The 26,640-nt window shown below is 30.8% G+C and overlaps 1 protein-coding gene across 3 annotated transcripts in view; it reads left to right on the top strand.

Annotated features, from left to right (window-relative positions):
* The window catches only part of LOC101723938 (ALX homeobox protein 1), a 247,726-nt gene extending 228,534 nt beyond the window's left edge, over nt 1–19,192 (top strand). The window contains exons 25-27 of one of the 3 annotated variants that reach the window (XM_087192559.1): nt 719–1,026; nt 3,877–4,005; nt 18,362–19,080. In XM_087192559.1, coding sequence (XP_087048685.1) covers nt 719–1,026; nt 3,877–4,005; nt 18,362–18,682 — 758 coding nt within the window. In that variant the 3' untranslated portion in view covers nt 18,683–19,080. Of the gene's footprint in view, nt 1–718; nt 1,027–3,876; nt 4,006–18,361 lie in introns of all 3 variants that reach the window. The other 2 variants (XM_013066581.3, XM_004867533.4) reach the window with 2 other exon arrangements.
* The last annotated feature ends 7,448 nt before the right edge of the window (nt 19,193–26,640 follow it).

The following is a 26,640-nucleotide window of genomic DNA, read 5'->3' on the forward strand; positions in this document are numbered from 1 at the left end:
GTTAAACAGAAATATGAAATATTTAAAAGAGAACTGAAAGATGAGCTTTTAAAATAAGATGTTTTCTTAAATCTTACTGTTTTATATGAAACATTCCAAAAGTGCAGAACAAATTCATTTTTCAATTTAGTAAGTCGTGTTTTGAAAGAATTTTACAGTCAACCATAAGTGTTCAGTTAAAATACTTGATATATAGTAGAAATAATGCCCCATTTAAGACTATAATCCATGGATTTTGTGGAGAGAGAAGATAACTTTTAGATGTTAACATATGTATAGGTGTTACTTAAAATTGAAATTTTTTGAGGCACACAAGTAGCTAGTTTTTTTCTTTTGGAATAAATATATAACATATTAAGTCTGGTTAACTTTTCAAAAATTATGGTTACTCAAGTTTTCGTTTTTATGTCCAGAGCATCTGTTAGTTGGACTATATTAATTTGATTGTACATTATGCGCCTACATATTACATTAGCCCTATAAAGCAGGACTGTGGATTTTGACAAATTATGAGTTCCATGTACACATTTGAAAAATGCTTTTTAAACCCGTTCCTCAGTGAATTAATAATTGCACATAATGTGATGATCAAATTAATAATGGCACAGTAAATCATTAACAAAGTTATTTCCGGATGCTTTAAATTGCTTCAACTTAATTCCTTCATGGAGATGTGTTTCACACCCCTGAGCAGTGCTCTTTTCCCCTCTGGGTGCAGTGAATTATGGGATCACCAAAGTCGAAGGACAACAACCACTTCACACCGAACTGAACAGAGCAATGGACAACTGCAACAGTCTCCGGATGTCTCCCGGGAAAGGAATGCCAGAGAAGGGAGAAATGGATGAACTTGGGGATAAATGTGACAGCAATGTATCCAGCAGTAAAAAGCGGAGACACCGAACCACCTTCACCAGTTTGCAGCTGGAAGAACTAGAAAAGGTCTTTCAGAAAACCCATTATCCCGACGTCTATGTCAGAGAACAGCTTGCTCTGAGAACAGAGCTCACTGAGGCCAGGGTCCAGGTAGGAGTTGGATGGAGGCCTTGTGGTGGGCTGGGGTGAAAAGAGAATAATTGAACCATCATACTTTGTTGCATAGAAAGAAACTGATTCTGGAGCTGATGACATAGAACAATGTAATATTTATGCATGCAGATCCATTACACTTCCTTTTTACTTGGAAAGGTTTTGACAGTGTACACAAAACATATGAACAGAAGTAATTGCATATGCATAAAAATTAAGCCATTTAAGATGAACAGAATATGATGGTATATCTCATTTTGAGTAATTTTTAAAGGATGAAAAACAGAAGTATAACTATTAATTAGATAATGAATATATTTCATTTTGTTTCTCTTTCATCAGCCACTGAAATTCTTTTTAGATTATATGCCAAGGTATTTGTAAATTATTTGTATAATTCACATAAATCCATAATTTCATGTAGGTTGAGTTATGATAAAATAAAAAAAATGAAACATCATGAATTGTCGATTGTTAGGTGAAACATGCAATATTCTTGCTAATATAATTAAAGAAGCATCCAGTAGTTCATTTATAATTTTCTAGCCCTAGAAATTGTCAACACCACTTTAGTTTTTTAAAAAATCTAAATAACTATAGTTTTTACATAGTAAAATATATTTAAAGAAATTTTTGTATGTACTAATTATTTTATATAATTATTTAAATTATACAAATATGATTTAAAGTGTTAAAAGTTTTTTAAAAATTTGATAAACAAAAAGTATATGAAGCAAAATTCTTCCTCTTAGGTGTATTTTGTTTTAGCTAGATTTGAAATACTTAAATTATATTTTATTAGTTCCCTATTAATAAGAGTTTCAACCTCAACAGTATTTCTGGAGAATGGATTTTTTCTTTGTGTATATGCTTACTACTTTAAGAAAATACCAAATTTTGCTATTCTCATACACTGTCAGAAATGAATAGGTAGAAAAAAAATTTTGTTCTGAATGGAGTAAGTATTGCTTCTTAAAATTCAGGCATTGTAAGGCTGGTACATCATTAAAGAGAACATCTGGTAGTGCAGGGATAACAAGCAGCAGATTTTTGCTTGAGTTTGTGGACACAAATGGTTATTTTGTCTTAGTTCAGGAAGTAAATATATAGAAAGTTTGTGCTAATGAAGAATTTTAGAATTGTCATGTACTAACATCAGTCCTGCATGTGTCTTGTGTCCATATATTTAAATTAGTTATACTTCTAACCATAGAAAAATATGTTTACATATGGCATGATCAGCTGTGTACTATGCATGTTTTCCTCTTAAGCCCTGATTATATTTGTCTGAAAACACGTACAGAGAGCCAACCTGAACCTAATTTACCCAGGTTGTTCCCCTTCCTGCTTCTGACATGAGAGCGGTAATTGGCACCCACTTAAGAAGATGGTCTAAGTCTTTTTGTCAATGGGGGAGAAACCCCCAAAACCTCATTAGTAAAACTCTTAATATTTCTTGGTGCCTATCTGTAGAGACAGTAAAAAATGAAAACAAAAACTTTTGTTTTTGGTTTAGTTTTCATCTCAAGCTTTGGGTATAATGGATAATATTTATTATCAGAAGTGTACTATGAAAACATTCTAAACAGGTAACTTTTGTCTTGTTTTAATTGATGAAAACTCTTCAAGTGGCACCTTAAATTTGAAATATATATTTAAACATTAAACCAAGCATTATTCAATAGACAAATTTGTGAAGGTATAAAGATATAGAGAATATTACAATTGAGTATTAAAACGAATGTAAAATTCCAAGTAAATTTTAAGGAAAGACGTTTTACAATTTGCATTTTTATCATTGATTTCTAGTTTTATTTCCTAAATATATTTTCACCTAGTTATATAAAGAAGGCAAAAGGGATTCCCTAAAGCTCTTTGTACAGTATGATGTCTAATCTGTGTCTCCGTGTTTTCATATAGGGTATAATTTTCTTTATCTCACTTCACTACATTATAATATTAAATATAAAATTTTTGGAGTAATAGAAGTGTAAATTAATCAATCCTTTGAGAAGATGGTCCTTATAATAAGTATTTCTGGGACATAATTAGAAAAATTGTGGAAAAACATTCAGTGACATGAAAAAGGCCACATTAACTCACAATCATTCTTAACTCTTGGATCTATATACCCTACTTATTGTATTATTTATATTACCTGTAAATGTTTTAAATTGGAGAAATTACTGACAATATCTGAACATTTAAAAAACACATCTCATACAATCCTTAACATGTACAACTTAATATTTAATTTTTTCTACTTCTAAATAATTAAAATACTTCCAACACTGCCATCCATATGTTTTAGATGCAATCTTTATGCATAATTTATCTAAGTGTAAGTACAACCTAGAAGAGTCTTCACTTTGTGACATGTTTAAAAGATCATTTTTTAATATACTCATATTAATTTCATCATAGATTGGCTTCATTCCTGTTATGGCATAAACCTACACTAAAAAGTTATAGTTGTTTCTGAGATTTGTAGCATTCTCTTGGAGGAAGATTATCCACAATAATGTGGGGATATAAATAATATTCAAGATTATATAACTTAATTATCTTTTATTTTCTGCAAATGAGAAAACAGAGGCACTGATATATCAAGTAAATTTGCAGAATGTCTCTCAGCTCTTCCTGTTAAATTCTAATGCTCATGGACTTACCACTTAATATCAGAGTACAAGAGAAAGTAAAATTTCTGGATTGTTTTCTGATACAAAAATTAATAATTTTATAAGTAGTTTATTGACTTGGTTTTCCATCTGGTTTGAAATCTTTTAACATAAAATTTGCTTTACCAAATATTCCTTAGTTAAAATTCTACTTTTTTAAAAAAATTAGGTGTGGTTTCAAAATCGAAGAGCCAAGTGGAGAAAAAGAGAACGTTATGGCCAAATACAACAAGCTAAAAGCCACTTTGCAGCCACCTATGATATATCAGTTTTGCCAAGGACTGACAGCTACCCACAGGTATGGTAAACTACACAGGGTACTGATCCAGAAAAATAGATGTGGTTTGTATATTCTTCAGAGAGTGAACACAGGCTTCATTGTACCTAATATAATAGTCAAAAATGAAATTTTAACTTTCAGATGACTTTTTTCATGTTTGTCAGATTTTGATTTTACCACATGATTCATTTTGTGGTTATTTTCTTTCAGTGTTTTTCTTAAAAATGTTTTATACTTTCTGCCTTTTGGAGTTTGATATGTTGCAATAAATGAAATAGCATCACTTAATGATTAAAGTCTTTTAATTTTCCTCTACATTACAATATGCAGGCTCTCTTCTTTGTTAACTTTATAATGAAAAAGCATTGCCTGTCGTGCAATTTCTTATAAATACTATTTCATGGACCACCTTTAAGGCCTGGTGTTCAAGGTGGCCTTTCAAGCCCTCAATTCTCCTTATGCATCTGTGTTGTTTTTTTCAAATTTGGTGTTGCCCTTTCCATGAAGGACACGTTTAGTCCTTTAAGATTTACAGACATAATTAAAAAAAAATTAACTATGTAAAGGTAACACTTCTCTTCATGATGGGGGCTCTCTTGCCTCATTCCAGAAAATATTCAAAATTTTCTTCTCATTTTTCCTTTTAGTTATATTTTAAGTTTAGTATATTTTTATGTTCTTTGTAATATGTGTTTCATCTTTCTAATGTATTTCATATTACTTTTTTGTGTTACTGAATAATGTTATTTAGAGTTGTATTTTTGATACAAGATAAAGAATATTAAAATTATAAGGAGTAAGCCATTCATTATTTCTTTCTTTATTACTTAATAATATGCATTGTGAGAGAGTGCTATGAATACACGTAGGAAACATATATGCTGGACAAATGCCTTGCTAATTCAGTAACTAGATCATGCCAGCCTCAAACATAAGGATATTTCACTCCTTCAACTGTAAATTCAAACTCTATGAGTGTGAATTCATTCCTTTAATTTTATGCTTTCATTATGTTCTTAGATCTTTTTTGTTCCTTAAAAATTTAAGAACCTCAGTTTTCTAAATAAATTCATCAAATCAATTAATGTAATTGTGTGTTAAAAAACATTAGAGAGCACTTGTTCAACTCTCTCATTTTAAATTTTAGAAAAACAGCCCATCTGAGTTACAAAACTGGTCCATGGTCACAACAGTGTCTCCTTAGGGCAGTGTATAGAGGGATGCTACAGCTAAGCCTTTCCACACTAGTTTTCTAGGAGACAAATGTTATGAAAACCATTTGAATAAATGTCCCACGTCTGCCATAAGAAATATTTTGTTTCTGTTTTACAATTTATTTTAAAGCAGTTAGCTTGTTTTCTCCTATTAAAAATATTAGTATACTTCTGTTTACTTAGTGTCATAGGGCTAGTCGAATTTTGTTCACTGTGTATTTCTGAGTCTCAGTTGAGATTTATACAAAATCCTATGAGAATGTTTTCTCTCTAGGAGCCAAAGCTCCGTGAGGCAAAAGACTGCAATGTTCTGTAGTTTCAGACGCTACTGTTACCCTTACTCTATTTCCAGGAACTGTTTTAAGTAGTTTATACATGCTAACTTTGCTTAACTCTCACAACCGCCTTACGTGATAGGTGTTATTAATTATCTCTGTTTCTCAGATGAGGACCCTGAGGTATAGACAGGGGAAGTATTTACTTACTAGTGATGAAGTCCCAACCTGACTATCTTTATCTATACCATAGACTATCTTTCCTAATGAGTATAGTTAAATGTTTGAATGATTAATACCAAAAAAGTCTAAAGCTTGATTGCATTCTTCAAATCTCCGGTTTAGTTCAGAGGGGAGGAACTGTATTGGCATCCAGTGAAACAAAGCAAAAAATGCTTGAGATGCTAGATATTTCACATAATTTTGAGCTACTGACTGGATGTCTTTAGGAATGTAAGTTAACAGATTATCAACTCTTTTCAGACAGACTTTCAACACTCTTAGTAGTAAGTTTATTGCACTTGACTGTGATATGTCTTTTGGCATTTCATTTTTTTTTCAGTCTTCATTCCTTTCTTTTTAAACTTTCTATTTTCCATTTTTGCGTTCCTGGGCTATTCATTGCTTTATCTCTGACTCCAATTTCTTCTTCAGTGTTTTATAAAACATTTAGAATAGGATCTGGCATCAATTAAAATCTAAAAAGGGCATAATATACGTTGACTAGTGATCTCCTTTTTTCCTAGGATTTATTTTGCTATTGTGCTATTGTGCCTCACAGTTTTAGATATCACTTTCAAAAATGAGGTAAATTAGCAGCCAAGACAAGAAAGGAAATGGCACATAAAATTATACATTTTATAGTCTTTTTCACTTCAACAAAGGATTATTAAAGAATTTCTGTCCTCAAGTTATGAGAATTTTACACTAAATCTCCCTGTGACTTCTCCATAATTTATGTTATTGGTTATACCAAAGAAAAAGAATACAGAGAAATTATGTTGAATTTATTTGGACAATGAACTTTATGAAGAATAAAAAAAATTCTGTAAAGTCCATAGTCTTGTCTGTATTGGTAAGTCATTTAATGTTTGGTCGGCAAAAATCCTGAAATCAAGTATGGTCAGCTCTTCACTGTAGGTAGTAGTAGCCAGGGAAAAAAAATAATCTTTCAACTTGAAAATATGTGGTATACTTTTCTGGTTTTCTTGAAAAAAATTATCTCAAGATCATGTCTCCCAAGCTTCAGCCTAAAGGAAGTGCTTTTTATCATGTGGCTTCAAAATAGCAATTTATGAAGGGAAGAATAGGAACTGAAATAGAATCCCAACAACTCAATGCAGTAAGACATTGAATTTGGTTACTGTTACTAATTAGAGAAAAAAATATTAACTACAGAAAAGTTGGAAACTAGAAAATGTTGGAGGCAGAACAGAAATAAGGAATTAACAATTTGGCAGGAAAGCAAAAACATACACAGAAATACACGAAACAGAGATGATTTAGAAAATGTTCTCCTCAAGTCTGCTCAGTGTGGATAATCACCGTACCTAGCATAAAGGTATCTATATATAACATAAAATATGTTTGTTTGTGAGTGGCAATGCTTACTAAAATGTTTTAAATATTTTGTTTCAAATGGTTTTCATTACACTGAAGTAACAACAGACATAGCTGTAAAAATAATAACAAGTGGGGGCTTATTTTAAGCTGGGTAGGCAATGTATTTCTTCCTTACAGGTATTAACTCATTAGTTTTGAGCTCAGGTTTTCTGAGTTAATGAGCCTAGGGATCTTTATGGATTATTATGGCTTTAATGTACCACTTCATGAAATAGTTCAATTTTGGTCCTAAATATTATATCATTTTTGAAAACTGGAAAATTTTTCTATTTAAAAATATATACAATAATAATATCAAATATTTAGAGTGTCAACATCTTTTAAGAGAGTTACAGGGTATTTTTCTTAAGCCCTTTCACCTTTAATAGCAAATAAATAAGAACATGAGATGTGTGTGATTGTACTCAGTAACATATTTTAAAGTGCTGTTATTTTGATGCATTGAAAGTATACTTTTGATACTTTCAAAAAATGTCCTGTAGTTCGGTCCACAATATCATATGCAATTTGGCAGTATTGTGATTTTAAAAATTCACTGTAGTTCAAGACATAACATAAATAGCATTCTCATTGTTTGTGCTAAATATTTTTCCTTAATCTTGAATTCCCTTCCCCTCACCTACACTGTATTTCCTCCTTGAAACTTCTGAATTCTCAATCGGAGCATAACTTTCTCACCAACATTATGGTGGGTTGTATAAAGGTCTACACCTTATTTACAATGAAAAGTATTAAAAATATGATCCAGTTCTTAGTAACATTTTGATCACTACTGTATTAGACAAACTACATAGCCGCTGGACAAATGGGAATGAAAGTACTGATTTACTTCAGTATTTCTTTACCGTTACATTATAAAACAAAAATAGCCAATTTTTAATAAAACAGCTACTTTCTACATTCCTGCTAGTCACTAACTCTGTGGTCTTAAGCAATTAAGTTTTTCTCAGTTTATTTCTGATAGACTATAAGGGTTTAATGACTCTTTCCAGCTTAACTTTTTCTTGCAACATTATTTTCATTTTATCAACAAGTACAATATATGGTAGGTATTAGTTTAGCCATGGGAGATACGTGAATGTTCTAGACCAAATTGCATGTTTTGCAGATAAATTACAAAGCAGGTAATATTTGTAATAAATTCTGCACACACTTCTAGGTGCAAAATAAACCCAACAAGCCAGAGATCTAAATAATGTTAGTCTTGAATTTAAGAAGCAAGCAAGGATATGTTGACATTATATATAGCATCAAAATCAAAGCATTTAAAATATTTTATGGTGAATAAAATACTTTCTGTTAGGGTATAAGTATTTTGTGGAGGATTATGACCAGTCTTCCTTCTTCGAAGGAGTATTAGTTCCATGCTGTCAGGTTTGGTTTGGATTATATGCTTTGGCCTTATTTGCATTAGCATTATTAGGGACTAGGTAGGTTACTGGCTAAGCCCCTTGTTTCATTACTCTTCAGAGTCTTTATTTGTGAAATGGAGCTATTGTTGGTCGTACTGAAGGTGTTGATAATGTAGATGCTGCTGCTACTGATGATGATAATATTTCTCTTACTGTGAGGATTAAATTGATTTCTAAATAGAAAATCCTGTGTTTATAGTCTGTATGATTTATATCTGTGGGATTTATAATCCTGAGATTTGAGAAGAGGCAGGGATTAATGTAATGACAGTGAGTTTCACAGTCAGGGAGTCATGAATTCAAACACTGACTTTTCCACTTAATATCTTTCAGATCTTTTCCAAATGAATTAACTTCTAGAAATATTTCTCCTCATTTATAAAATATAGAAAAAAGTTCATATGACATTTATGAGTATTGAGCAAAATAGTTTGTGCAAAGTCTTCAACGCTTTTCCATAAATGGTAGTGATAATATCACATCCATTAGTCATCATTAATTCTGTTCTAAAGTCCTACCTCTCTAAGATAAGTGGCTTTGAGTGTCACTTATACAGTAGCACTTAATCCAATCTGAGAATAAATTTAACTAAGGATCTAGGGAATGATTAAATACAGTTAAATATACTTTGCAATTTAAATTAGGACAACCAAACCCACTAATATTAGGACTTTGAGTATATTTTCAATTCTTTGTCATGAAAAAAAAATTACCTTTGTCATGAAAAAAATAGTTTTGCTAAAATGTTTAGAAAAAGTGTTGAAGTATTTTTCTTTCCTAAATATGGTCTCCCCCCAAGTAAACCCCAAATGAGGTTTTAATTAGTATGTAGTGAGAATCACCACTAAATCGATGTTTACCAAATGTACAATGAAACCCACACAATGTCATCATACCAAGAGATGCATTCAAGTTATAGGTAACATCATCAGGATAATTTAAAATACAGATTAAAGTTATGTAACATATAAAATTTAACAGACTATTTCAAATATTGTAATTATATAATTTTCTAAAATGAAATTCTAAAGTTTTCATTTAATTGTGATTTTGAAGATATGTTTCAGCCTTTCTTATATTACAGGTATCTGTAGTAATGCTAAAATTTGTCTTTGCATTTAAGCTAAATAAGGAATATGGCACTTGCTACTTTCTTCTTTTCTTTTTCGTTTTTTTTTTTTTTTTACTTACGGCTTTCAATCATTGTGGTGTAGCAATTTAAAATCATCGGGAGCAGTTTTTACATTTGGAGAAAATATAATTTTTTTCAGTTATTTTTATTCTTTCCCCAAATATTCAAACTAAACAAATAAATCCACATCATTAAAAATATTAACAATATAATTGTAATTGATACCGTACATTAATGAATGTTCTTAGGTCTATGAAACAACCAATGAGATGATCATATAATAATACAGCAAAGTTTCTCTTATAATGAATGGAGAGACAAAAATATCGCCACTTTTAGAGCAATAGACCATATTGATATTACTCAATTTCTCACTAATAGTAAATAGAAACTTTAAAAATTATAGAAAAAAGGATAGTTTGTATTACTCAAACCTGCTAATTAAATGTAAAAAATATGTATACTTCATATAAATACATAAACATACAGGCCTATAAAAAATATATACTGTGAGGCATCTTTGGTGTCCATTGAGTGAAAGTGCAGTTAGCTACAGTGAACGATTTTTTAAAAAATTTCATTTGTTGAAATATTTAATTTTTATTCAATTATAAATTTCATTATTTTTTATTTTGTTGAAAGTTTAAAAATCTTAAAAGATTAAAGGTCCTCCTGAATCATTGAAGTACATTCATCTTTTAGATTATAAAATAATTAACTTATTAAAATTAATATTCTGATTTAATGATTATGTAAAATAACAGCTTTTTTTTTGCTTTTAATAGGTAGCCACTGTTAAAGCATTGAATTTAGCTAAATTTATCTTAATTAGTTAATGTTTTAAGAGAAAAGTAAACCAATAAATTGAATAGATTACCAAAATAAGTAAGAAAAATATAAAAATAAATTACTATGAGTGCCAGGAGTCATTTGTATATATAAAAATGATTACATAGGAAAATAGAGAAGAACCAGGTGGGGAAACAAGCCATCAAAGGCTAGAAGGTCTATGTGAGTAGATCTGTGGGTTAAAATCTGCAGTTCACACCCCTGTCATCAGGTTAAACCTTATGTAACACTTAATACAGAATGTTATGCATGACATATTTATTTTTATATTTATATTTACTTTGTGATATGGAGTTTTACTATATTGCCCAGAGTGGTCTCAAATGTGTTAAGCCTCATGATTCTATAGATTTTTCTTTTTGGTCATAAATCATACATAGTAAAAATAGGTAAAATTTTGTATAAACTGGCAGTTGATTTCAAAAATCAGAAAAATAATATTCCAACTTTATCATTCATGAAAATTTAAAATGAATAAATCAATAGCTCTATTCAGGAATTTAAGAATAAGTTCAAAACTGGTATACGAATATTGAACAAATTGGAAATCTCTGATTAAAAATATTCTGGGCAAATTAAATTATTTGCAGATTTGATTTATAAGTTTAGATGCACAGGGAAAACTCCATGAATTTACATTTTTTTTTCTGATAATTGAGAATTTGTTTTAATAGGCTAATTGTGTAAATTTAAAATGAAGCAAATCCTGATGAATCAGAAATAGCTACCAGGCATACATTAAAATACATGAGAAATAGTATAAAAAATGCCTGGAAAATGTTCCATACAAACATTATTATTTGATAACAATAAAGTAGCAAAACTAGATGCTATTATGTTATTCCTTCCTTAAATGAGTTGAATGGAAAGATTTATTTTAAAGACTAAACGATGAGATTTGCCATAAATCATACTTTTTAATGATCACTATTACTATAAAATTTAAGAATGTATTCAACACTAAAGGAAAAAAGTCAAATGGCCCTTCCAGTAATTACTTCCATCTTTAACCTGGAGCATTTTTCAAATACTACTTGAATAATAAAAATTTAAACACATTTATGTTTTTATTTAAAATTTTCAGACAACATTTTTGATGAAACAGTGACATTTGCACTAACAGGAGAGATATAATTATATTTTTCTGCTAAGCAGTTTCTTTCTAGATTATGAGTTTCAAATGACTTTTTTCTAAGTGAATTTTTTTCATGGAAAAGGCACTCTTTTCTTGTTCTAAGTGCTTATGCACATTTCTGGTATGAAATGTTATTCAAAAATCAAAGTGACAATCTGTATTTAATATATGATACTTTTGGAATAAATAAATAATTTCTAATTAGTTTGATTTTATAAGACACTGAAAGAATATATTTGGGAGTGTTTTAAAAAGTCTTTGTACTTTTCATATAATTTTAAATATTTCTGATGAAAATGAGACTGAATATGCAGATACTGATGGTGTGCTCTCACTAGAATCTCAAGTAGTTTCTAAAATATTCTCAAATTGATCTTTTCAGTACTTAATTCCAATTGAGGGTTTTTGGGGGTTTTTTTCAGGCAGAAAAATCCTGGCATATATTAGTCACTGGTAGCAAACTCACTATTTAGGGATATATTTTTCTTCTTGCAAAAAATTTATTGGTGTAGTAACTAGAAAAGTTATTGGGACCCTGAAGTTAGCTAACCCTTAAAAATATTTGAAAGATGGTAAACATATGATTTGTATTAGTATTTTATCTCCCTGGATTTTACAGGAAAGTATATGTTAGAAAAATATGTAACTTAAAAAAAAATTAAACTGCTTCTGTAGAAATTGATGTTTTCATTTGCACAAGATCATATTAAAATTTGATAAATTAGTGATAATGTGCTAATCAATTTATATAGTATTGAAATTATACAAACTAATCAATAAATGTAAACATGCTGTCAATGAAGAAAAACCCAAATCAAATTTTTGAATTTAAAAAATACTTTGTAAAGAAGGTATTGGTAGAAGATCACCACAAGTAATTCTTTGTGAATCCCTAAACTCTTTTAAAACAATGTGTAATTTAACTACCGTGAGGAAGTATGTGAACATGTGAGTGTAGCATGAATGAGCATGCATTGTGATGCGTGAGCGAAATGTATGTAGATATTACAGATGTTGCTGATAGGAGAAAGGGGCAGTCTATTTGTAGAAGAAGAGTAAGTTAAACTTACTTTAGTAGTAAAATATTATTACAGTAGTTGTTTTGGGCACGCTTTAAAATTAAGAGGTCGTTGCTTATGTAGTTTTCACTTTGCTCAATATTTCTATTAAATTCAAAAGGCCATTGTCTTCTAAGTAGTACTAAGATTAGCAATATAAAATACAATAATAAATTAATATAAATATATTATTTAATATATAATATTAATGCTATTAATATTAATAAATATAAATACTTATATTTTTATAACATGTAAATATAGTTTATAAGTATATAAGTAGAATATAATATATTATCATGAAATCGATATTTTAAACCATTCTACTTCACAACCAAGACAAAGACTAAAAAAGTCATATGTCTTTTAGAAGTTTTAAAAAATATATTTAAAAAATTACTACCATAAAGAGAGCAAATACATTAGTAATAGACACTGAATTTAGTATACTAAAATCTGTTTTACAGTTTCGGTTACAAAGAATGTCTCTAAATAAAGTTTCTCAGGTAAATGAACAAATACAATTTTCTGTCCATGTTTTAATATAAGACTTTATTTCATTACAAACATAGACCCACAGTGAAAAATTCTTAATATATATAGTTACCTCTCTCCTGCTTTTCTACTGCTGTAAACTTCTTACAGGAAAAATGAATATTAAATGAATTTGGCTTCAGTTTGGAAAGAATCATACAAAACAGCAACTTGCCTTCATAATTCCAAAGTCATGGATAATGAAGTGTTAACTTTTTATTTGATTAGGAAAACATTAAGGGACACATGTTCAAAGTGGAGTGTAGTAAGTCAGCTGAACTTCCATTCATGCTAATGGAGGCATTTGGCTAAGTTCCCTAGACAGTGCTTTGAACATACCCCTAAAACTTTAAAATACACTGTGAAACACAGTAAAACATGGAATATTTTTAGGTTCTCTATTCCCTTTAAACACAGCAAAGAAAAAAAGTAAAGACAGTCTTCTTTTTTCTTTTTAAGAAACACACACAAGGGAATGATGTGCAGCGTTTTTGGTAATGTTTCTGTTTTAAAGCTTTTGAATCTTGTACAATTTTAGAAGTCTAAAAAAATCCCTCAAAATATCATTTAGTGCTAGGTACTGGCATTCTGGTGTCTATGAAATAGTCTAAAACAGAAGAGTCACATCATTTAGAAAAAGCACTTTTTCCTTCCACAATTTCATGACAAATATAGATTATTTTGGAAGTACTGGGGATTGAAGCCAGAGTTTTCCCACCAAGCTACCTATGTCCTCAGCCTTTTTAAATTTTCTATCTTGAGACATAGCCTCATTAAGTTAATTAGGTTTTTCAGGAGAGGCTTGAACTTTCAATACTCCTGCCTCAGCCTCCTGAAGTGCTGGAATTATAGGCATGTGCTGCACTCTCCTCTAATGTTTCTTTTAATAAACGAGAGAGTGAGGATTTTAATGGGCTTCCCTGTTGACAAATAAGTAATATGCAGTTTTAGTTAATGTGACTTGTTAGATTTCAACATACAGCTTAAAAATTACCACCTATATGAGAACAGAATTTCTGTATGAATGGAAGAGCATAAGAGAGCACCTAGTTGACAACAGCAGATTTAGTCATCTATAAGCTCAAATGACTTGTGTTTAATCGAGTATTGCCTTCCAGTGTTAACAGAAGTAGATGGATTTAGAGCAGAGATGGTATCTGCTACGTTTCTTGTACAATGCTCAGACAATACTTAGCATATGGTAGCTGTTGTAGATTCAATATATTGGTAAGGGTGACAGTTGTTGACAACTCCGACACATCCAGAAAGACATGATCAGAATGCCAGAGTCTAGTAGATAGGTAATATAAGAAACATTTAAAAGATTAAACCTAAAAGAGAAATGGGGATTGTGTCACAGTTGGCTAATGACATTTTAAGATTTTCACTGTAAAAAATATACTTTTTCTGCATCATTTTAAGGAACATAAATAGAAGACATATGTAGTGACATAGCTCATCTTTACAGAGCTGTCCAAAAAACTGAGCTTCTTATCACAGGAAATGAAAAAAATGAAGGTATTTAGAGGATTTTTGCATTTAGAAGGAAAGTGGACTTCAGCAATGTTTCCTTATTTCAGTTAATTATGAAAATGGGATGTTTGTATATCATTACCATCACTTTAATATAGATACCTGAAACAACACAAATACTTAATCAATCAGAATCTCCAAGGAAATTCATCTGTGATAGAGAATAAGTTTTTTTTGTTTTGCTTTGTTTTCTTTTTTTTTGTACTGGGGATCGAACTCGGGACCTTGCACTTGTGAGGCAGGAGGCAGAACCGCTGAGCTAAATCCCCAGCCCAGAGAATAAGTTTTAATAAAAGAAGAAAAACCTCTCTAGGGAAATACTGACAGCAATATCTAGAAATGTAAATATGATTTTTTTTTGAAATTTTAGAGTGTGGTGATGCTAGAGTTCAACTCATGAAACAACATTTAGATATATTATTAGAAACTGTTCATAAAATACTGATTATAGCTGCAAAATTTATCTGTCTGAACTTCATATTCTTAGGAATTCTCAGTCACTCAATGAGTTTTATTAAATGTATATTATGTATTCTGATAGGCCTCGGGAAGAGGAAATAGTTATCATCGATAATCATGGATTTTGCTTTCAGAAATTAGAGCCTAGAACCCCTCTGAAATTAAGATTATGAAAAAAAAGATTACGAACAGGCAAATAAGCTGTTGTAACTCATAAAACCAATTGAGTTCTTGTAGTATTTCTTCAGATTGCCTAGGTTCAGATTTGCCCTCCAGCATTGCAGTTATGGAATCATACATAGGTGAAGGTCTTCAGCTTTCTGTCCTATAGTTTTACCTTCTGCAAAATGAGGGTAATAAAAGCACTCACTTTTAATGTGTTGAAACAATTAAAAGTGTTCATAGTACCTGCCCACAAGTGATAATTAATTGATGGTGTGCCTGATACTGATCATCATCACCAAATAGACATCTTGACAGGGAGTTTCTGAGGAAATAAAATCACAATTCACTGGGGATATTATCTTATTATTTTCATTGAAACTTTTGCTATGGAAACCTACTAGGCATCTGAAGTCAAATGAAGACAAGCCAGAAATTTAAAAATGAAAGAGATTGTGGGGTGGGTAGGAAGAGGAGAGAAAGAGGTCATGGTCATGGAAACAGAATATGTCATTAAAATGTGTAAATATCTCTGCCTTTGGGAATAAATGGCAAAATCTTCAAAGCATTTGGGTATCTACTAAAGCCAACTAAAATATTTCTATAGTCATTTGATTTAGTCAATTTGTTCTGCTCAGAAAACATGTCTATATGTTAGAAATTGTTTCATGAAAAGTAATGCATTTAATATGCTTGATTATCTTCAGATAGGAAGTTTTGATCAAAATAAACTTACTTGCCTCTTAATTGCGTCAATATAATAGATTCTAGAGGAATTTGAAAATCGATAGGTAGACTAATTTAATTCTTTTATGGAGAAAGTGTTTTCTTCATTTACACTCATAGATTATCTTCCTTATTTTTACTTTTTACTTGTAAACATATTTTCTTGTATGTGGATCATAAACATTATTTTTATAAATTCCAGCAACATTATGTATAAATTGAACAAATATCTAATAAACAAAGTATAAATAAATTTTCTCTATCACTATCTTGTTTCTCTTTTAATTTTTAAAAAATAAGCAAGTTTATTTTCATTTCTAAAAGCTCTTTGTCAGACATAGGACTGGCTTTTTGCAGTATAATACAAGGTTTTATTGAATGGCAGAGTAAAATCACCCACATTAAGCAAGAAGGGCTAGTTTGACAGAGTAATGACATTAACAGCCCTCTTGTTGGTTTAAAGACACATAACTCAGCAATCACTGTACAAATCATTATATTTTGGCTAAAGTTAAATGCATGGAGTAGTGTGAGCAAAAAGGAAAAGAATATAGCCCATGATGATTTCAGGATTAATAAAATATGTAAAACATTGATATATATCTAGATGCAGATATATAGGTTTCTCCCTATATATTTATATCCATGTTTTATATAAATATGTAACACTTAAAGGCGCTTATAATTATATAAGGATTTATTTGTGAAACAGCACAAAAAATAAACATCTTGCTAGCCAGAGAAGCCCCATGTAAGAGTCAAAGTTACTTTTTCAGGATTTCGCTTATGTCTTGAAATTGGTTAAGCCATCCATTTTTGAGTGACAGAGAAACTTCTGTGTCAGTATAATCTAGAAGATTTATAAACATATTTTTCTGCTATTCACTGAAGATTAGTTGTCATAGTATGATTCAAGTTTGGGTTTTGTAAGACCTCACTAGAGGTTATATACCTGGAATCTTTATGTAAAAATACTATAGGAAGGTATTGTATGTGTGTTGAAATCATTGATGGATCTATTATTATTATTATTATTATTATTATTGCTTTAAAAAGATGAGAAAGTTAGATAGAATAAACATGTAATTTCTGAATTTAAATGTTTTAAATTACATTGCAAAAAGCATACAGTTTTATTTCATCTTCCAAGGCTGTGCATCTCTGAATTGCTATATCACACGAACTTTTCCATTTTCTTTTGCTCTGATTCCTGCAGTTTGCCATGATTTTCTCCATGATTCCCAATCTTGCATGTGATCACCTTTTTGTGTTTAAATAGCCTGATAGTTAAGATTGAGATATTTCTTATTTAAAATTCATATAAGTTCTTAGTGTCTCTTTTGTGTGCTAGAAACTTTAGAGAAAATGATACCAATTGTTAATATTTTATTGAATTGTTTTTGTAGATGTTTACTGATATAAAATGTGAATTTCTTGTACACAAATTATAATACAGTTTCAATCTCATATACCATGTTGTATAGTAATTACCTTATAGTTATGTGCTATTTTTGCTAATAGTTATATTTTTTAGCTGTGCTTCCATTATTTGTTAATGGTCTGTGTTTTAGAATTATGTTTATTTTACATGTCACAGGTCTGTTTCAAATCACTATATAATATATAAATAATAGATTAAATGTTTAAAACATGTATATATTTCTCAAGTTCTAAAAGCTATTTATTCAAGATTTTAGGCAAAAAAATGAGATGGTAAATATTTTCCAAAATGAAGATAAAACTATCTTTACAGACTAAAGAGCTTAATATCAGCAGTGATTTCCAAAAAGCAAGCAAACAAAAATAACAACAGAAAAACTTCCATGAGAGTCCATCTTCAGTACTTAAAAAATGCAATTGTGTCATTTTGTTTAGAAAGATGAATATTATCTTTATATTTAAAACCATATTTTAAACCTTTTTCCTAAGCATCTGACTCTAAGTCATAAATCATGACTAAATCTTCCAGATGCGGTAAAAATCATGACTATAAAAAGAATACTTAAGAGATTAACATGTTTTCAGAGTATTTTATGTGGTCAGCTGTACGAGTTTTGAAGTTCTATACAGGATACAAATCAAAAGAATTTCTCAAATTATTATTTTTTGGGCATTGCTTTATGCACTTAGAATGTAATTAGAGACTGCTCAATAAGGGGAAATAATGAATAGTTAACCAAGTTTAGTAAATATAATCTAAGAAAGTAAGAGAACAAAAGCAATAAAGCATAAATGTAATATTTGTTGTTTTATATATTCCAGATTCAGAACAATTTGTGGGCAGGAAATGCAAGTGGCGGTTCTGTGGTTACTTCATGCATGTTACCACGTGACACTTCCTCCTGTATGACACCTTATTCTCACTCACCTCGGACAGATTCCAGTTACACAGGGTTTTCAAACCACCAGAATCAGTTCAGCCACATGCCCCTCAACAATTTTTTCACTGACTCTCTTCTTACCGGGGCTACCAATGGACATGCATTTGAAACAAAGCCAGAGTTTGAAAGGAGATCTTCCAGTATTGCAGTTCTTCGAATGAAAGCCAAGGAGCACACCGCCAATATTTCATGGGCCATGTAACATATAATACTCTTTTATTTTTCTTTTAATGGCAAAGTAAACCATTCTTATTTCTCATATTTAAAGGATACCACAATAAGCTGCTGTGTGTGGAATTGCTAAAGGTCAAGATATACAGTGAGACCAGCTTAAATGAATAGTTGTTATTATTTAACATTAAGATCTAAGAATGAACCTCTGAAAACACTAAATAGGTTTACCATGTCTTCACAAACTCTGTTTTAGTAGTAAGACTTTTTTTCCCTATTGTACAAGTCGATGAAATATGGTCATGCAACTTCTTAAAAGAATAAATGTATTAAACAAATTCCTCTGTTATAGATTGATTTATGTTAGTTCTGTATAACAAGAAATCCCTTGTAAAATAATACCTGATAAAGGAGGAAATGCACTGGGGGAAATGTCAAGATACTGAAGCTGTCAGGTAAATATTGAACCAGGGTATTTCAGGGAGTTAACTGGCTCTCTGGCTCCAAAAAGCAATGGGCATATCCCCTGTTGCTGAGAATTTATCTTCAAGCCTCAATTTTTTTTTTTGGCCTCTAGATGTTTTAGTGAATTTTCACTCAGTGGAAAAAGAACTCTTCTGAAATGACCAACATTTTCATGAGATATTTAGGCATAGTTTCCTGAAACCATGTGTATAAAGGTGACAACTAAAATATTCCCGTGTGATTTAAAATATGGTCATGATGACAGTTTTTATAAATGTCACTTTTTATTGAAGAAACCAGCATGGATTCAGTGCCTTGGTAATCACAAAGAAGGAAAAATAATGACCAAATATGCTGTGGCTTTTAAACTAAAATTGTATTGATTGGACTACACACAAAAACATCTAATAAATACACTAAATAACATTTTCAGTTAAAGGAGCAGCAAAACAGAATTTTATATTTATTTGGTGAGTATGTGCCTGATCAGACATGTGCCTGATCAGACATGTGTGTGTGTGTGTGTGTGTTTCTTCACATATCATGCCTTAAGCATTTTTTGCTACTGTGGTTTTGCTTACAGAAGTAAGATGTCAGAAGGCTCTCTAAAATTTCTGGTGAATAAAGAAGAGAAGAAAAATACATTGCATCTGGAAAATTGCTAACCCCTTTGATTTACTTCTCCTCCCTTTCCTCTGTCACATTCCAAGCTTTTTCAGATGAGTGAAATGTCAGCCTCCTTGAAAGACTCAAGTTCATAAAGGCAAATAAATTAATTGAAACGAAAATGACTTCCATGGCTTGGATCAGAGTAGGATCTGCTCTTTGTACTCTCTTAGAATCTTCTTGTGGTTCCTACAGATTTTAGGGATCTGCTTGGAAGCTTTAATGTCTAACGAACAAGAATAAATGAATCCTTAAAATCTAATTTTAGAACAAGTACTTAAATCCAGTAACTCTCCTAAGAGGGAATATATTTATGACGATTAGACATTTTTTGTAATAAAATTTTAAATCAAACAGATGATGGAGATGAGTGATGTCTTAAGCAAACATTCCCTGACTTCATAACAGCTCTCTTCTTTATTGCTTTTTTGTTCTCTTTAGTTTTGTTCCCAAGAAAAACTTGTTCAACTTTACCCCTGTGAATTATGCTTACATGAGGGGTCTTTTTTAAAGGATTATTTAGGCAGCTGTTAAATATCCTTCATATTTTAGAAGAGAATGACTTTTAACATACAGTGTTCATCTTTGTGGTTAATAGGAATTTGCAAACTAAAATTTAGAACTGAAATGTTAGATTTTCTTTTTTAAAGATTTCACACATGAATAGTATTAATTTTCTTCTGCTTTTATAACTTAAATTTTAGTGACTGACTCCCAGCTAATACCTTGTATTTCTCATAAGTTTGAATTTTACCTTATTTCTTAGTTGTCTTATTCCAAGTTTTTCTCTTCTTTATATTTAATAACTATTCGGAATTCCTATAACTCAGCTGTTTCTTATTTTCATTTCAAACTAATCGAGTTTTACATCTGCAATGCTCTGTTTAAATGTAATTTAATTAGCACAGTTTTTAACACGTACAGAGTATGAAATCCTGTGGGATTTCAATAATAAAACCATGAGTTTTGTCCTTGGTGAAGTTACAGTCTTCCTGGCCAGACTCACACTTAAAGTTCACACCTTTAGCCACATTAATGTGCCACGTTATAATGTGGCAGTTCAAAGTGAATGAATACCTTTGTATTAATATTCCAGTTTGGTTCATTCTTGGCTGAAACTTTTATTATGTATTTAAGTTTCAAAATATAATAAAATGAACTTTTGATGTAATAGGGTAAGATAAAACTAACACAATACATAAAATACACTTTTCTTGCTCTTTTCGGACTTAGATTAAGCAAAGTTTCACACACTACAATTCCTACTGCTCATAAAAATGTTGAGCTTATATACTTAAAAGGAAAAAAAATAAGGAGTATTTTATGTGCTTTTATTTGGGATCATTATTGACAGCATTGATTATTCAAAGACAGGGTGCATTAAAAACTGAGATCTACATGAATATTTGTTCCTACGGGTGTCTCAAGCCCTGTGTGCCCCTTCCACATATTTTTTTCTTGCACAGATGGTTTGAAATGATTCATGTCATCTTTCTGAGAAAGCTTGAACCTCAAAGCATTAGTTTTTGGGAGTACTAGGCAAGGTTTGTTAAACATAAAATGAAATTTCAGAAAAAAATGTTTTATGGAATTTCAAGATATCTCATTTGTTCTCATTAGTATTAAATTGTGACATTTGCTTCTTACATAACACCTTATCAAAGTGGGAAAATAAAGCCACAGCAATCTTTGCCATAAGCCTGACAACACATGTAGGAAGAAAAACAGAATTACTTAACCTACGTAACCTTGAGGAAACTCATGAAGTGGAGTGTATAAATTATGGGAATGTATTCCTTTCATTGTTTCTTTGGAGTGTTGATTCTTTTACCTTCAGGGAATGGAGAAGAAACACAATCACACTTAATATAGTTCTTACACAGATCATATGTTGTTTCCCTTTTGGATCTTTATTTTCTTATCTCAAATACTAGGTACTTATTTTTACTTTCATAGTACAATTCACACAACATCACCTTGTGTTTTGTGTAGTGCTCTATATATAATGCGACAATTTTGCTTTATCAGTAACTAAATATTGCCTTGGATAAAATAAGTGAAAAGATCAATTACAATGTTTGCATAAACTTTAAAAATTTAATTTTCTAAATTTATCAGTGACCCCTGACTTTTGTCTTTCAATATTAAATTTAAATAATATTTTGTACAATGAGTGATTAAGTTAGATATATTGCTATTAAAAATGATTAACAAGTATGTTGCCAAATATTTTAGGAGAAAGATGGACATTACTTACTTTAAAAATCCCAATGAGCTGATTTTCTTTTCCCAATTATCTATCAATTAAAACAATTGCTTTCACCCATTTCTATTTTTAAAAATTAGGCATTAAAGGTACAAAATATGTTTCTTTATAGTTATTCACATTTTGTATTATATAAGGTACAGCATTTTGCAAGACAATCTACTTAATAAAATACACATTAAATAGTAGTTCTTATCCTCTAAGTCCACTAATATACATTTTATAAAAGCCAAGCAGTAATGAAATCAATGATCCAAATGAAAATAAAGTAGGAAATGAAATGTCTACTAGTAGAGATTCATTTATGGCATGAAACTTCAAAAACTGATTTGAGATATTTTATAGGGTAAAGTACAAGCTAAAACAGGATTTTTTCTTTTCTATAATTCTCTTTAAAAAATATCATTACTATCATTTAGCCTGGAATTTTATTGCCAAAGCAATGAGTAAAACATCAACATGGAGCCTTGCTAATTTTTCAGCTTTTCTGAGTAAAATAATAGTGTTGAAGGAAGATTTTTCTTAGTCTTAGAATTGTACATCAATATGTATTTTCTAAGCTCAAGGCCCAAAACCTTTCACTTGAATATTCTACCATGACATTATTTTATAGCATACCTTTGACTATAGAAAGTTTTATTCTGGAGTTTTACATGCATCTTCACATAGTGTATAGGCATACACTTTAAAAATTTAAGAAACTCTTCTACAATGATTGCTAACACTGTTAAAAGCTAGCAGGTTTTCAGTAGAAGGCTGAAGGAGCCCCCTACAGGACATTTATACAGTCCAAATTGTTGCACGTGAAAAAATTTGAAGGCTCAAAATTTCCCCATATTGCTAGAGCAGAACTCACACTTTAGACAGGAGGAGATAAGAGAGAGTTATCTGGAGATTATTTAAAAGAAATATGAGGATGTACATAGGTTACATGCAAGCACTGCACCATTTTATGAGATTTGCGTATGCGTGGTGATTGGTGCCTGTCTGCAGGAGTTCTGGAGCAACCGCCCCTGGAATACCGAGGGATGGTTATGGTATTAATACAAACAGTGACTTTGTCACCAATAGAAAGAACAGATATTTTCATATTATGTTTACTAGTTACTAGAAATTCCTTCAAATATTTACAACTGAAGTATATCAAGGGCAGTTTTCAATCTACTTCAAAATTCATGTAGTTTTTAGACTCAGTTAGAGCTTGTTTAGATCTTATTAGTTAAATCATGTATAAAATTCATAGCTCTTTCTATACCTTAAAGTTAATTTTGTAAATATTTGGAAGCCTGTACGTCAGTAAAGGTTTCCCTCTTAAGACTGTATTTTCTTTTATCTATATAAAAACATTATCTAAGAATGAATTCACATACTTCATCAAGTACCTAAAGATGTTTGGCATTAAAAACACCACATCAGGAACTGCCTCTAGATTGAATAATTTATTTTTCACCGTAGAGATCATGTAAGTTACGGAAGGAATAAAATAAAATTGATAGAAATTTATCAGATTATGTTTCCCTACCAGAATATGTGGATTAAAGAGAATGGGACTTTTTGTAGAAGTGCATTAATTTGAATGAAGGAGGTATTTCAGTAAGGATGTCTAAGAAATAGGGAAAGGGTATGTGCAAACAAAATATGCAGGAAGTTGGGAAAAGGTTTGTGAAATGTCCTTGTAAGAGTAGGGCTTTAGAAATCCTAGTTCTACCACTCTTTGTCAATAAAGCCTCAGGTAAGCCATTCAGCTAATTTTTCATCAATAATTGAAAAAGTTGCACAAAGTTTTAAATTCACAGGATTTTCACATTTATTTTCTCATTTTACTTTCACAGTTTTATGACAGTGGATATAATAATCACAATGCACAGATAAAGAAATTCAATCAGATAATATAAGAAACTTCTAAATCCAAATCTTCCTATCTTACTATCTTAGCCAAAGGCTTTCCTTAAATCTAGGGAGGAAAAATAATTTAAATGTGAATTTGAAAAATACTTTATTACAGTCTGTGAACATTGTTCCTTTTTTCAAATCTTTAAATTGAGTTCTATTTAATATATCAAACCTTTATTAAGAGTCTTCTTTTATGCTAAGACCTTGTAGAAGGCACATCCTTATTAGGAGATGAGAAAGTAAAAGAAATGATCATAACATAACTTGGAAATTTCTCAAGCAAAACACTATTGGAAAACAGATTATTTCAACCTTTCATGGTTTGTGGAAAGCTAACAAGAAGAGGTGACATTTGAATCAGACCTGGAAAAAGTAACAAACATATAGGAATAGTAGTTTATCTTTTTCCTTTTGAAAGAGGACCCAAATAAGTTTGTGCTAATTAAAATATTTGCAATCCTTTATTTAATCTTTTTTTCCCCAAATTTAAAATATTTCTTTTCCTCATTTTATTATTGTTATGTTTATTCACAAGACCAAATTCATAGGTTCAACAGAAAAATAATTTTTGTATTTCAATAATGTATTTTACGTTTTCTACTATAAAATAATTCAACCAATGTGTGCAGAGCCCATAATATTATAATACGCTACATTAGTTATAGAAATTATGAATAAATTCAAAGATTGGCCTTTGTCTTCAAAGAACATCCAGTCTCATTTCATGGTTGATATTTGGTGAATCTTTCCTAATAGGAGAAGAAATGCACATTTTAAAATAACATTTAAATATAAATGTATAAAAGAAAAAAATGTAAATGTAATAGCAAAATACCTATCTACAGAAAGCTAATGGGAAAGTTCAGTAAGAGGCTTTAACCCTGGCTTACCCTTTAATCTCTGACCAAGAAAAAGAGAGACAGAAGATTTTGAGGTTATTATATAAAAAATACTCTGTACTCTGAGAAAGAAAAGAAAAAGAAGCAGCTGGGAGTTAGTTGAGTCTTTAACTCTCGCCTGTTTCAGATTGGCCAACATTTTTCTCATTTTATATAAAACTAAAATTTATAAACAGAGGTTTATTAGAGGAATTGCTCTCTTATCTAGATCCCTCTATTCTCAGCTGTGAAACTGATTGATGTGTTCAAAGCTCTGAGGAGCTTCCTCTTATAGAAATATTTTTCTCGGTTGAGGGGTGGTGGTGGTGATATTTGCAGAAATACCTTACACAAATTTTTTAAGACCCAGGAGGAGATCTAAATGTTACTAGGTCAGAAAACCTTGAAATTAGTCAATGTATTCAGAGTGAACATAAATAACAGAGAGAACTTGCAAGGCTCCCATTGTTGTATGACTCACATTAGCATTTGTAGCCATGTGAAGATTTCCTAGAATTAAAACTCTTCATGTCATGTTCCCATTAGCTTTGGTAGAGATCACTAACTACTTGGCAGAAGAGAATCAAGATTCTGATCTCAGATGTGTCACTGATGATCAGTCCTATCTCACCTCTCAGATCTCAGAGTTTAATGCAATTCAGCAAATATTTATTAAGTGTTTATGGCTGCCGACTTTTCTAAGTCAAAGAAAAATAATGAGATGTTAGTAAAATGTGACACGGCTTGGGTAAACCAGCCACATATACAGAGAGCCATTAGCATCATTGCTATTTTAAACCAGAAGTTCAATTTAATTGCATTAATAACGTCGATAGTGCACATTGCTTCAAGGCACAATTATTTCCACACTAGATTCTGATTTTTATCTGCAGAAACTACCAGATACAAATTGTAGGTCCCAAAGCTTGCCTTATAGGTAAAGAAATACCTTCTCCTAGTCTAGCATCAGCTACACAGATCCCTAATAGCTTAGCTGACAAATACCATTAGTCATTATATAAACCAATTGGGTTAATTCTGCTGGGGAATTTAGGCAAATAATGTAATTGAGATAAACAGAAGGTCACTTACGCATCTACTTGTACACATTTATCTACACTTCTTATTTATACTTCTAAATGCTTAAAACAACACTAGGTTATAAATTTGCCTTTTTTCCCCTGATTCTCTTGGCAGGGTTTCTTACATTCTTAACTTTTACAGAGTAGAGATTGCCCTCTTCTCAAAAAAGAAAGGAGTGGAAGGAAAAAACTGCAGCTACAAAGTAGTTCTAACCCATTAAACGCAGATGGCTCACAGGGGGCTTAATCATCAGGAGCGAGCACACATCACGCTGAAATATAGAGCTGTTTTCTATCACTTGTTACCATTTGAATGTCTGTCTCAGGAAAGTGAATTCCATATATCTTCCTGGCCATCAGTTGCCCTTTGAATACTCCTCTCTCTGATGTAGCTAGATTTCTCTTCAGAACTTACTGAGATGAATGAGCTCTTGCCACACGTAGAAGTGAAAGAAAACATTTCTTTCTCTGCCAGAACAGATGAGATTTGTCATTAGGAGAATGGATTTGACCTTGTAAAGTGGACCAAAGCAATTAACAAACAAACCCCTTTAGGACAGATTGCCTTTATCCTAATTCTCTAACAGAAGCTTGTTTATTTTTATTTTTTTAATGTGCTCACTACTATGTTGCAGTCATTGAATCTGATCATCTGAAAAGAATCCTAGAACAGAGAAGAAAAAATCATCTTCAGTTTAAGCCTTTCTATGTAAGAGAATTTGAAGTACAATTTAAAAAA

Source organism: Heterocephalus glaber, unplaced genomic scaffold (assembly GCF_053883595.1).
Source record: "Heterocephalus glaber isolate CG9 unplaced genomic scaffold, H.glaber_assembly_v1.0 deba00001572, whole genome shotgun sequence".
Lineage (NCBI taxonomy): Eukaryota > Metazoa > Chordata > Mammalia > Rodentia > Bathyergidae > Heterocephalus > Heterocephalus glaber.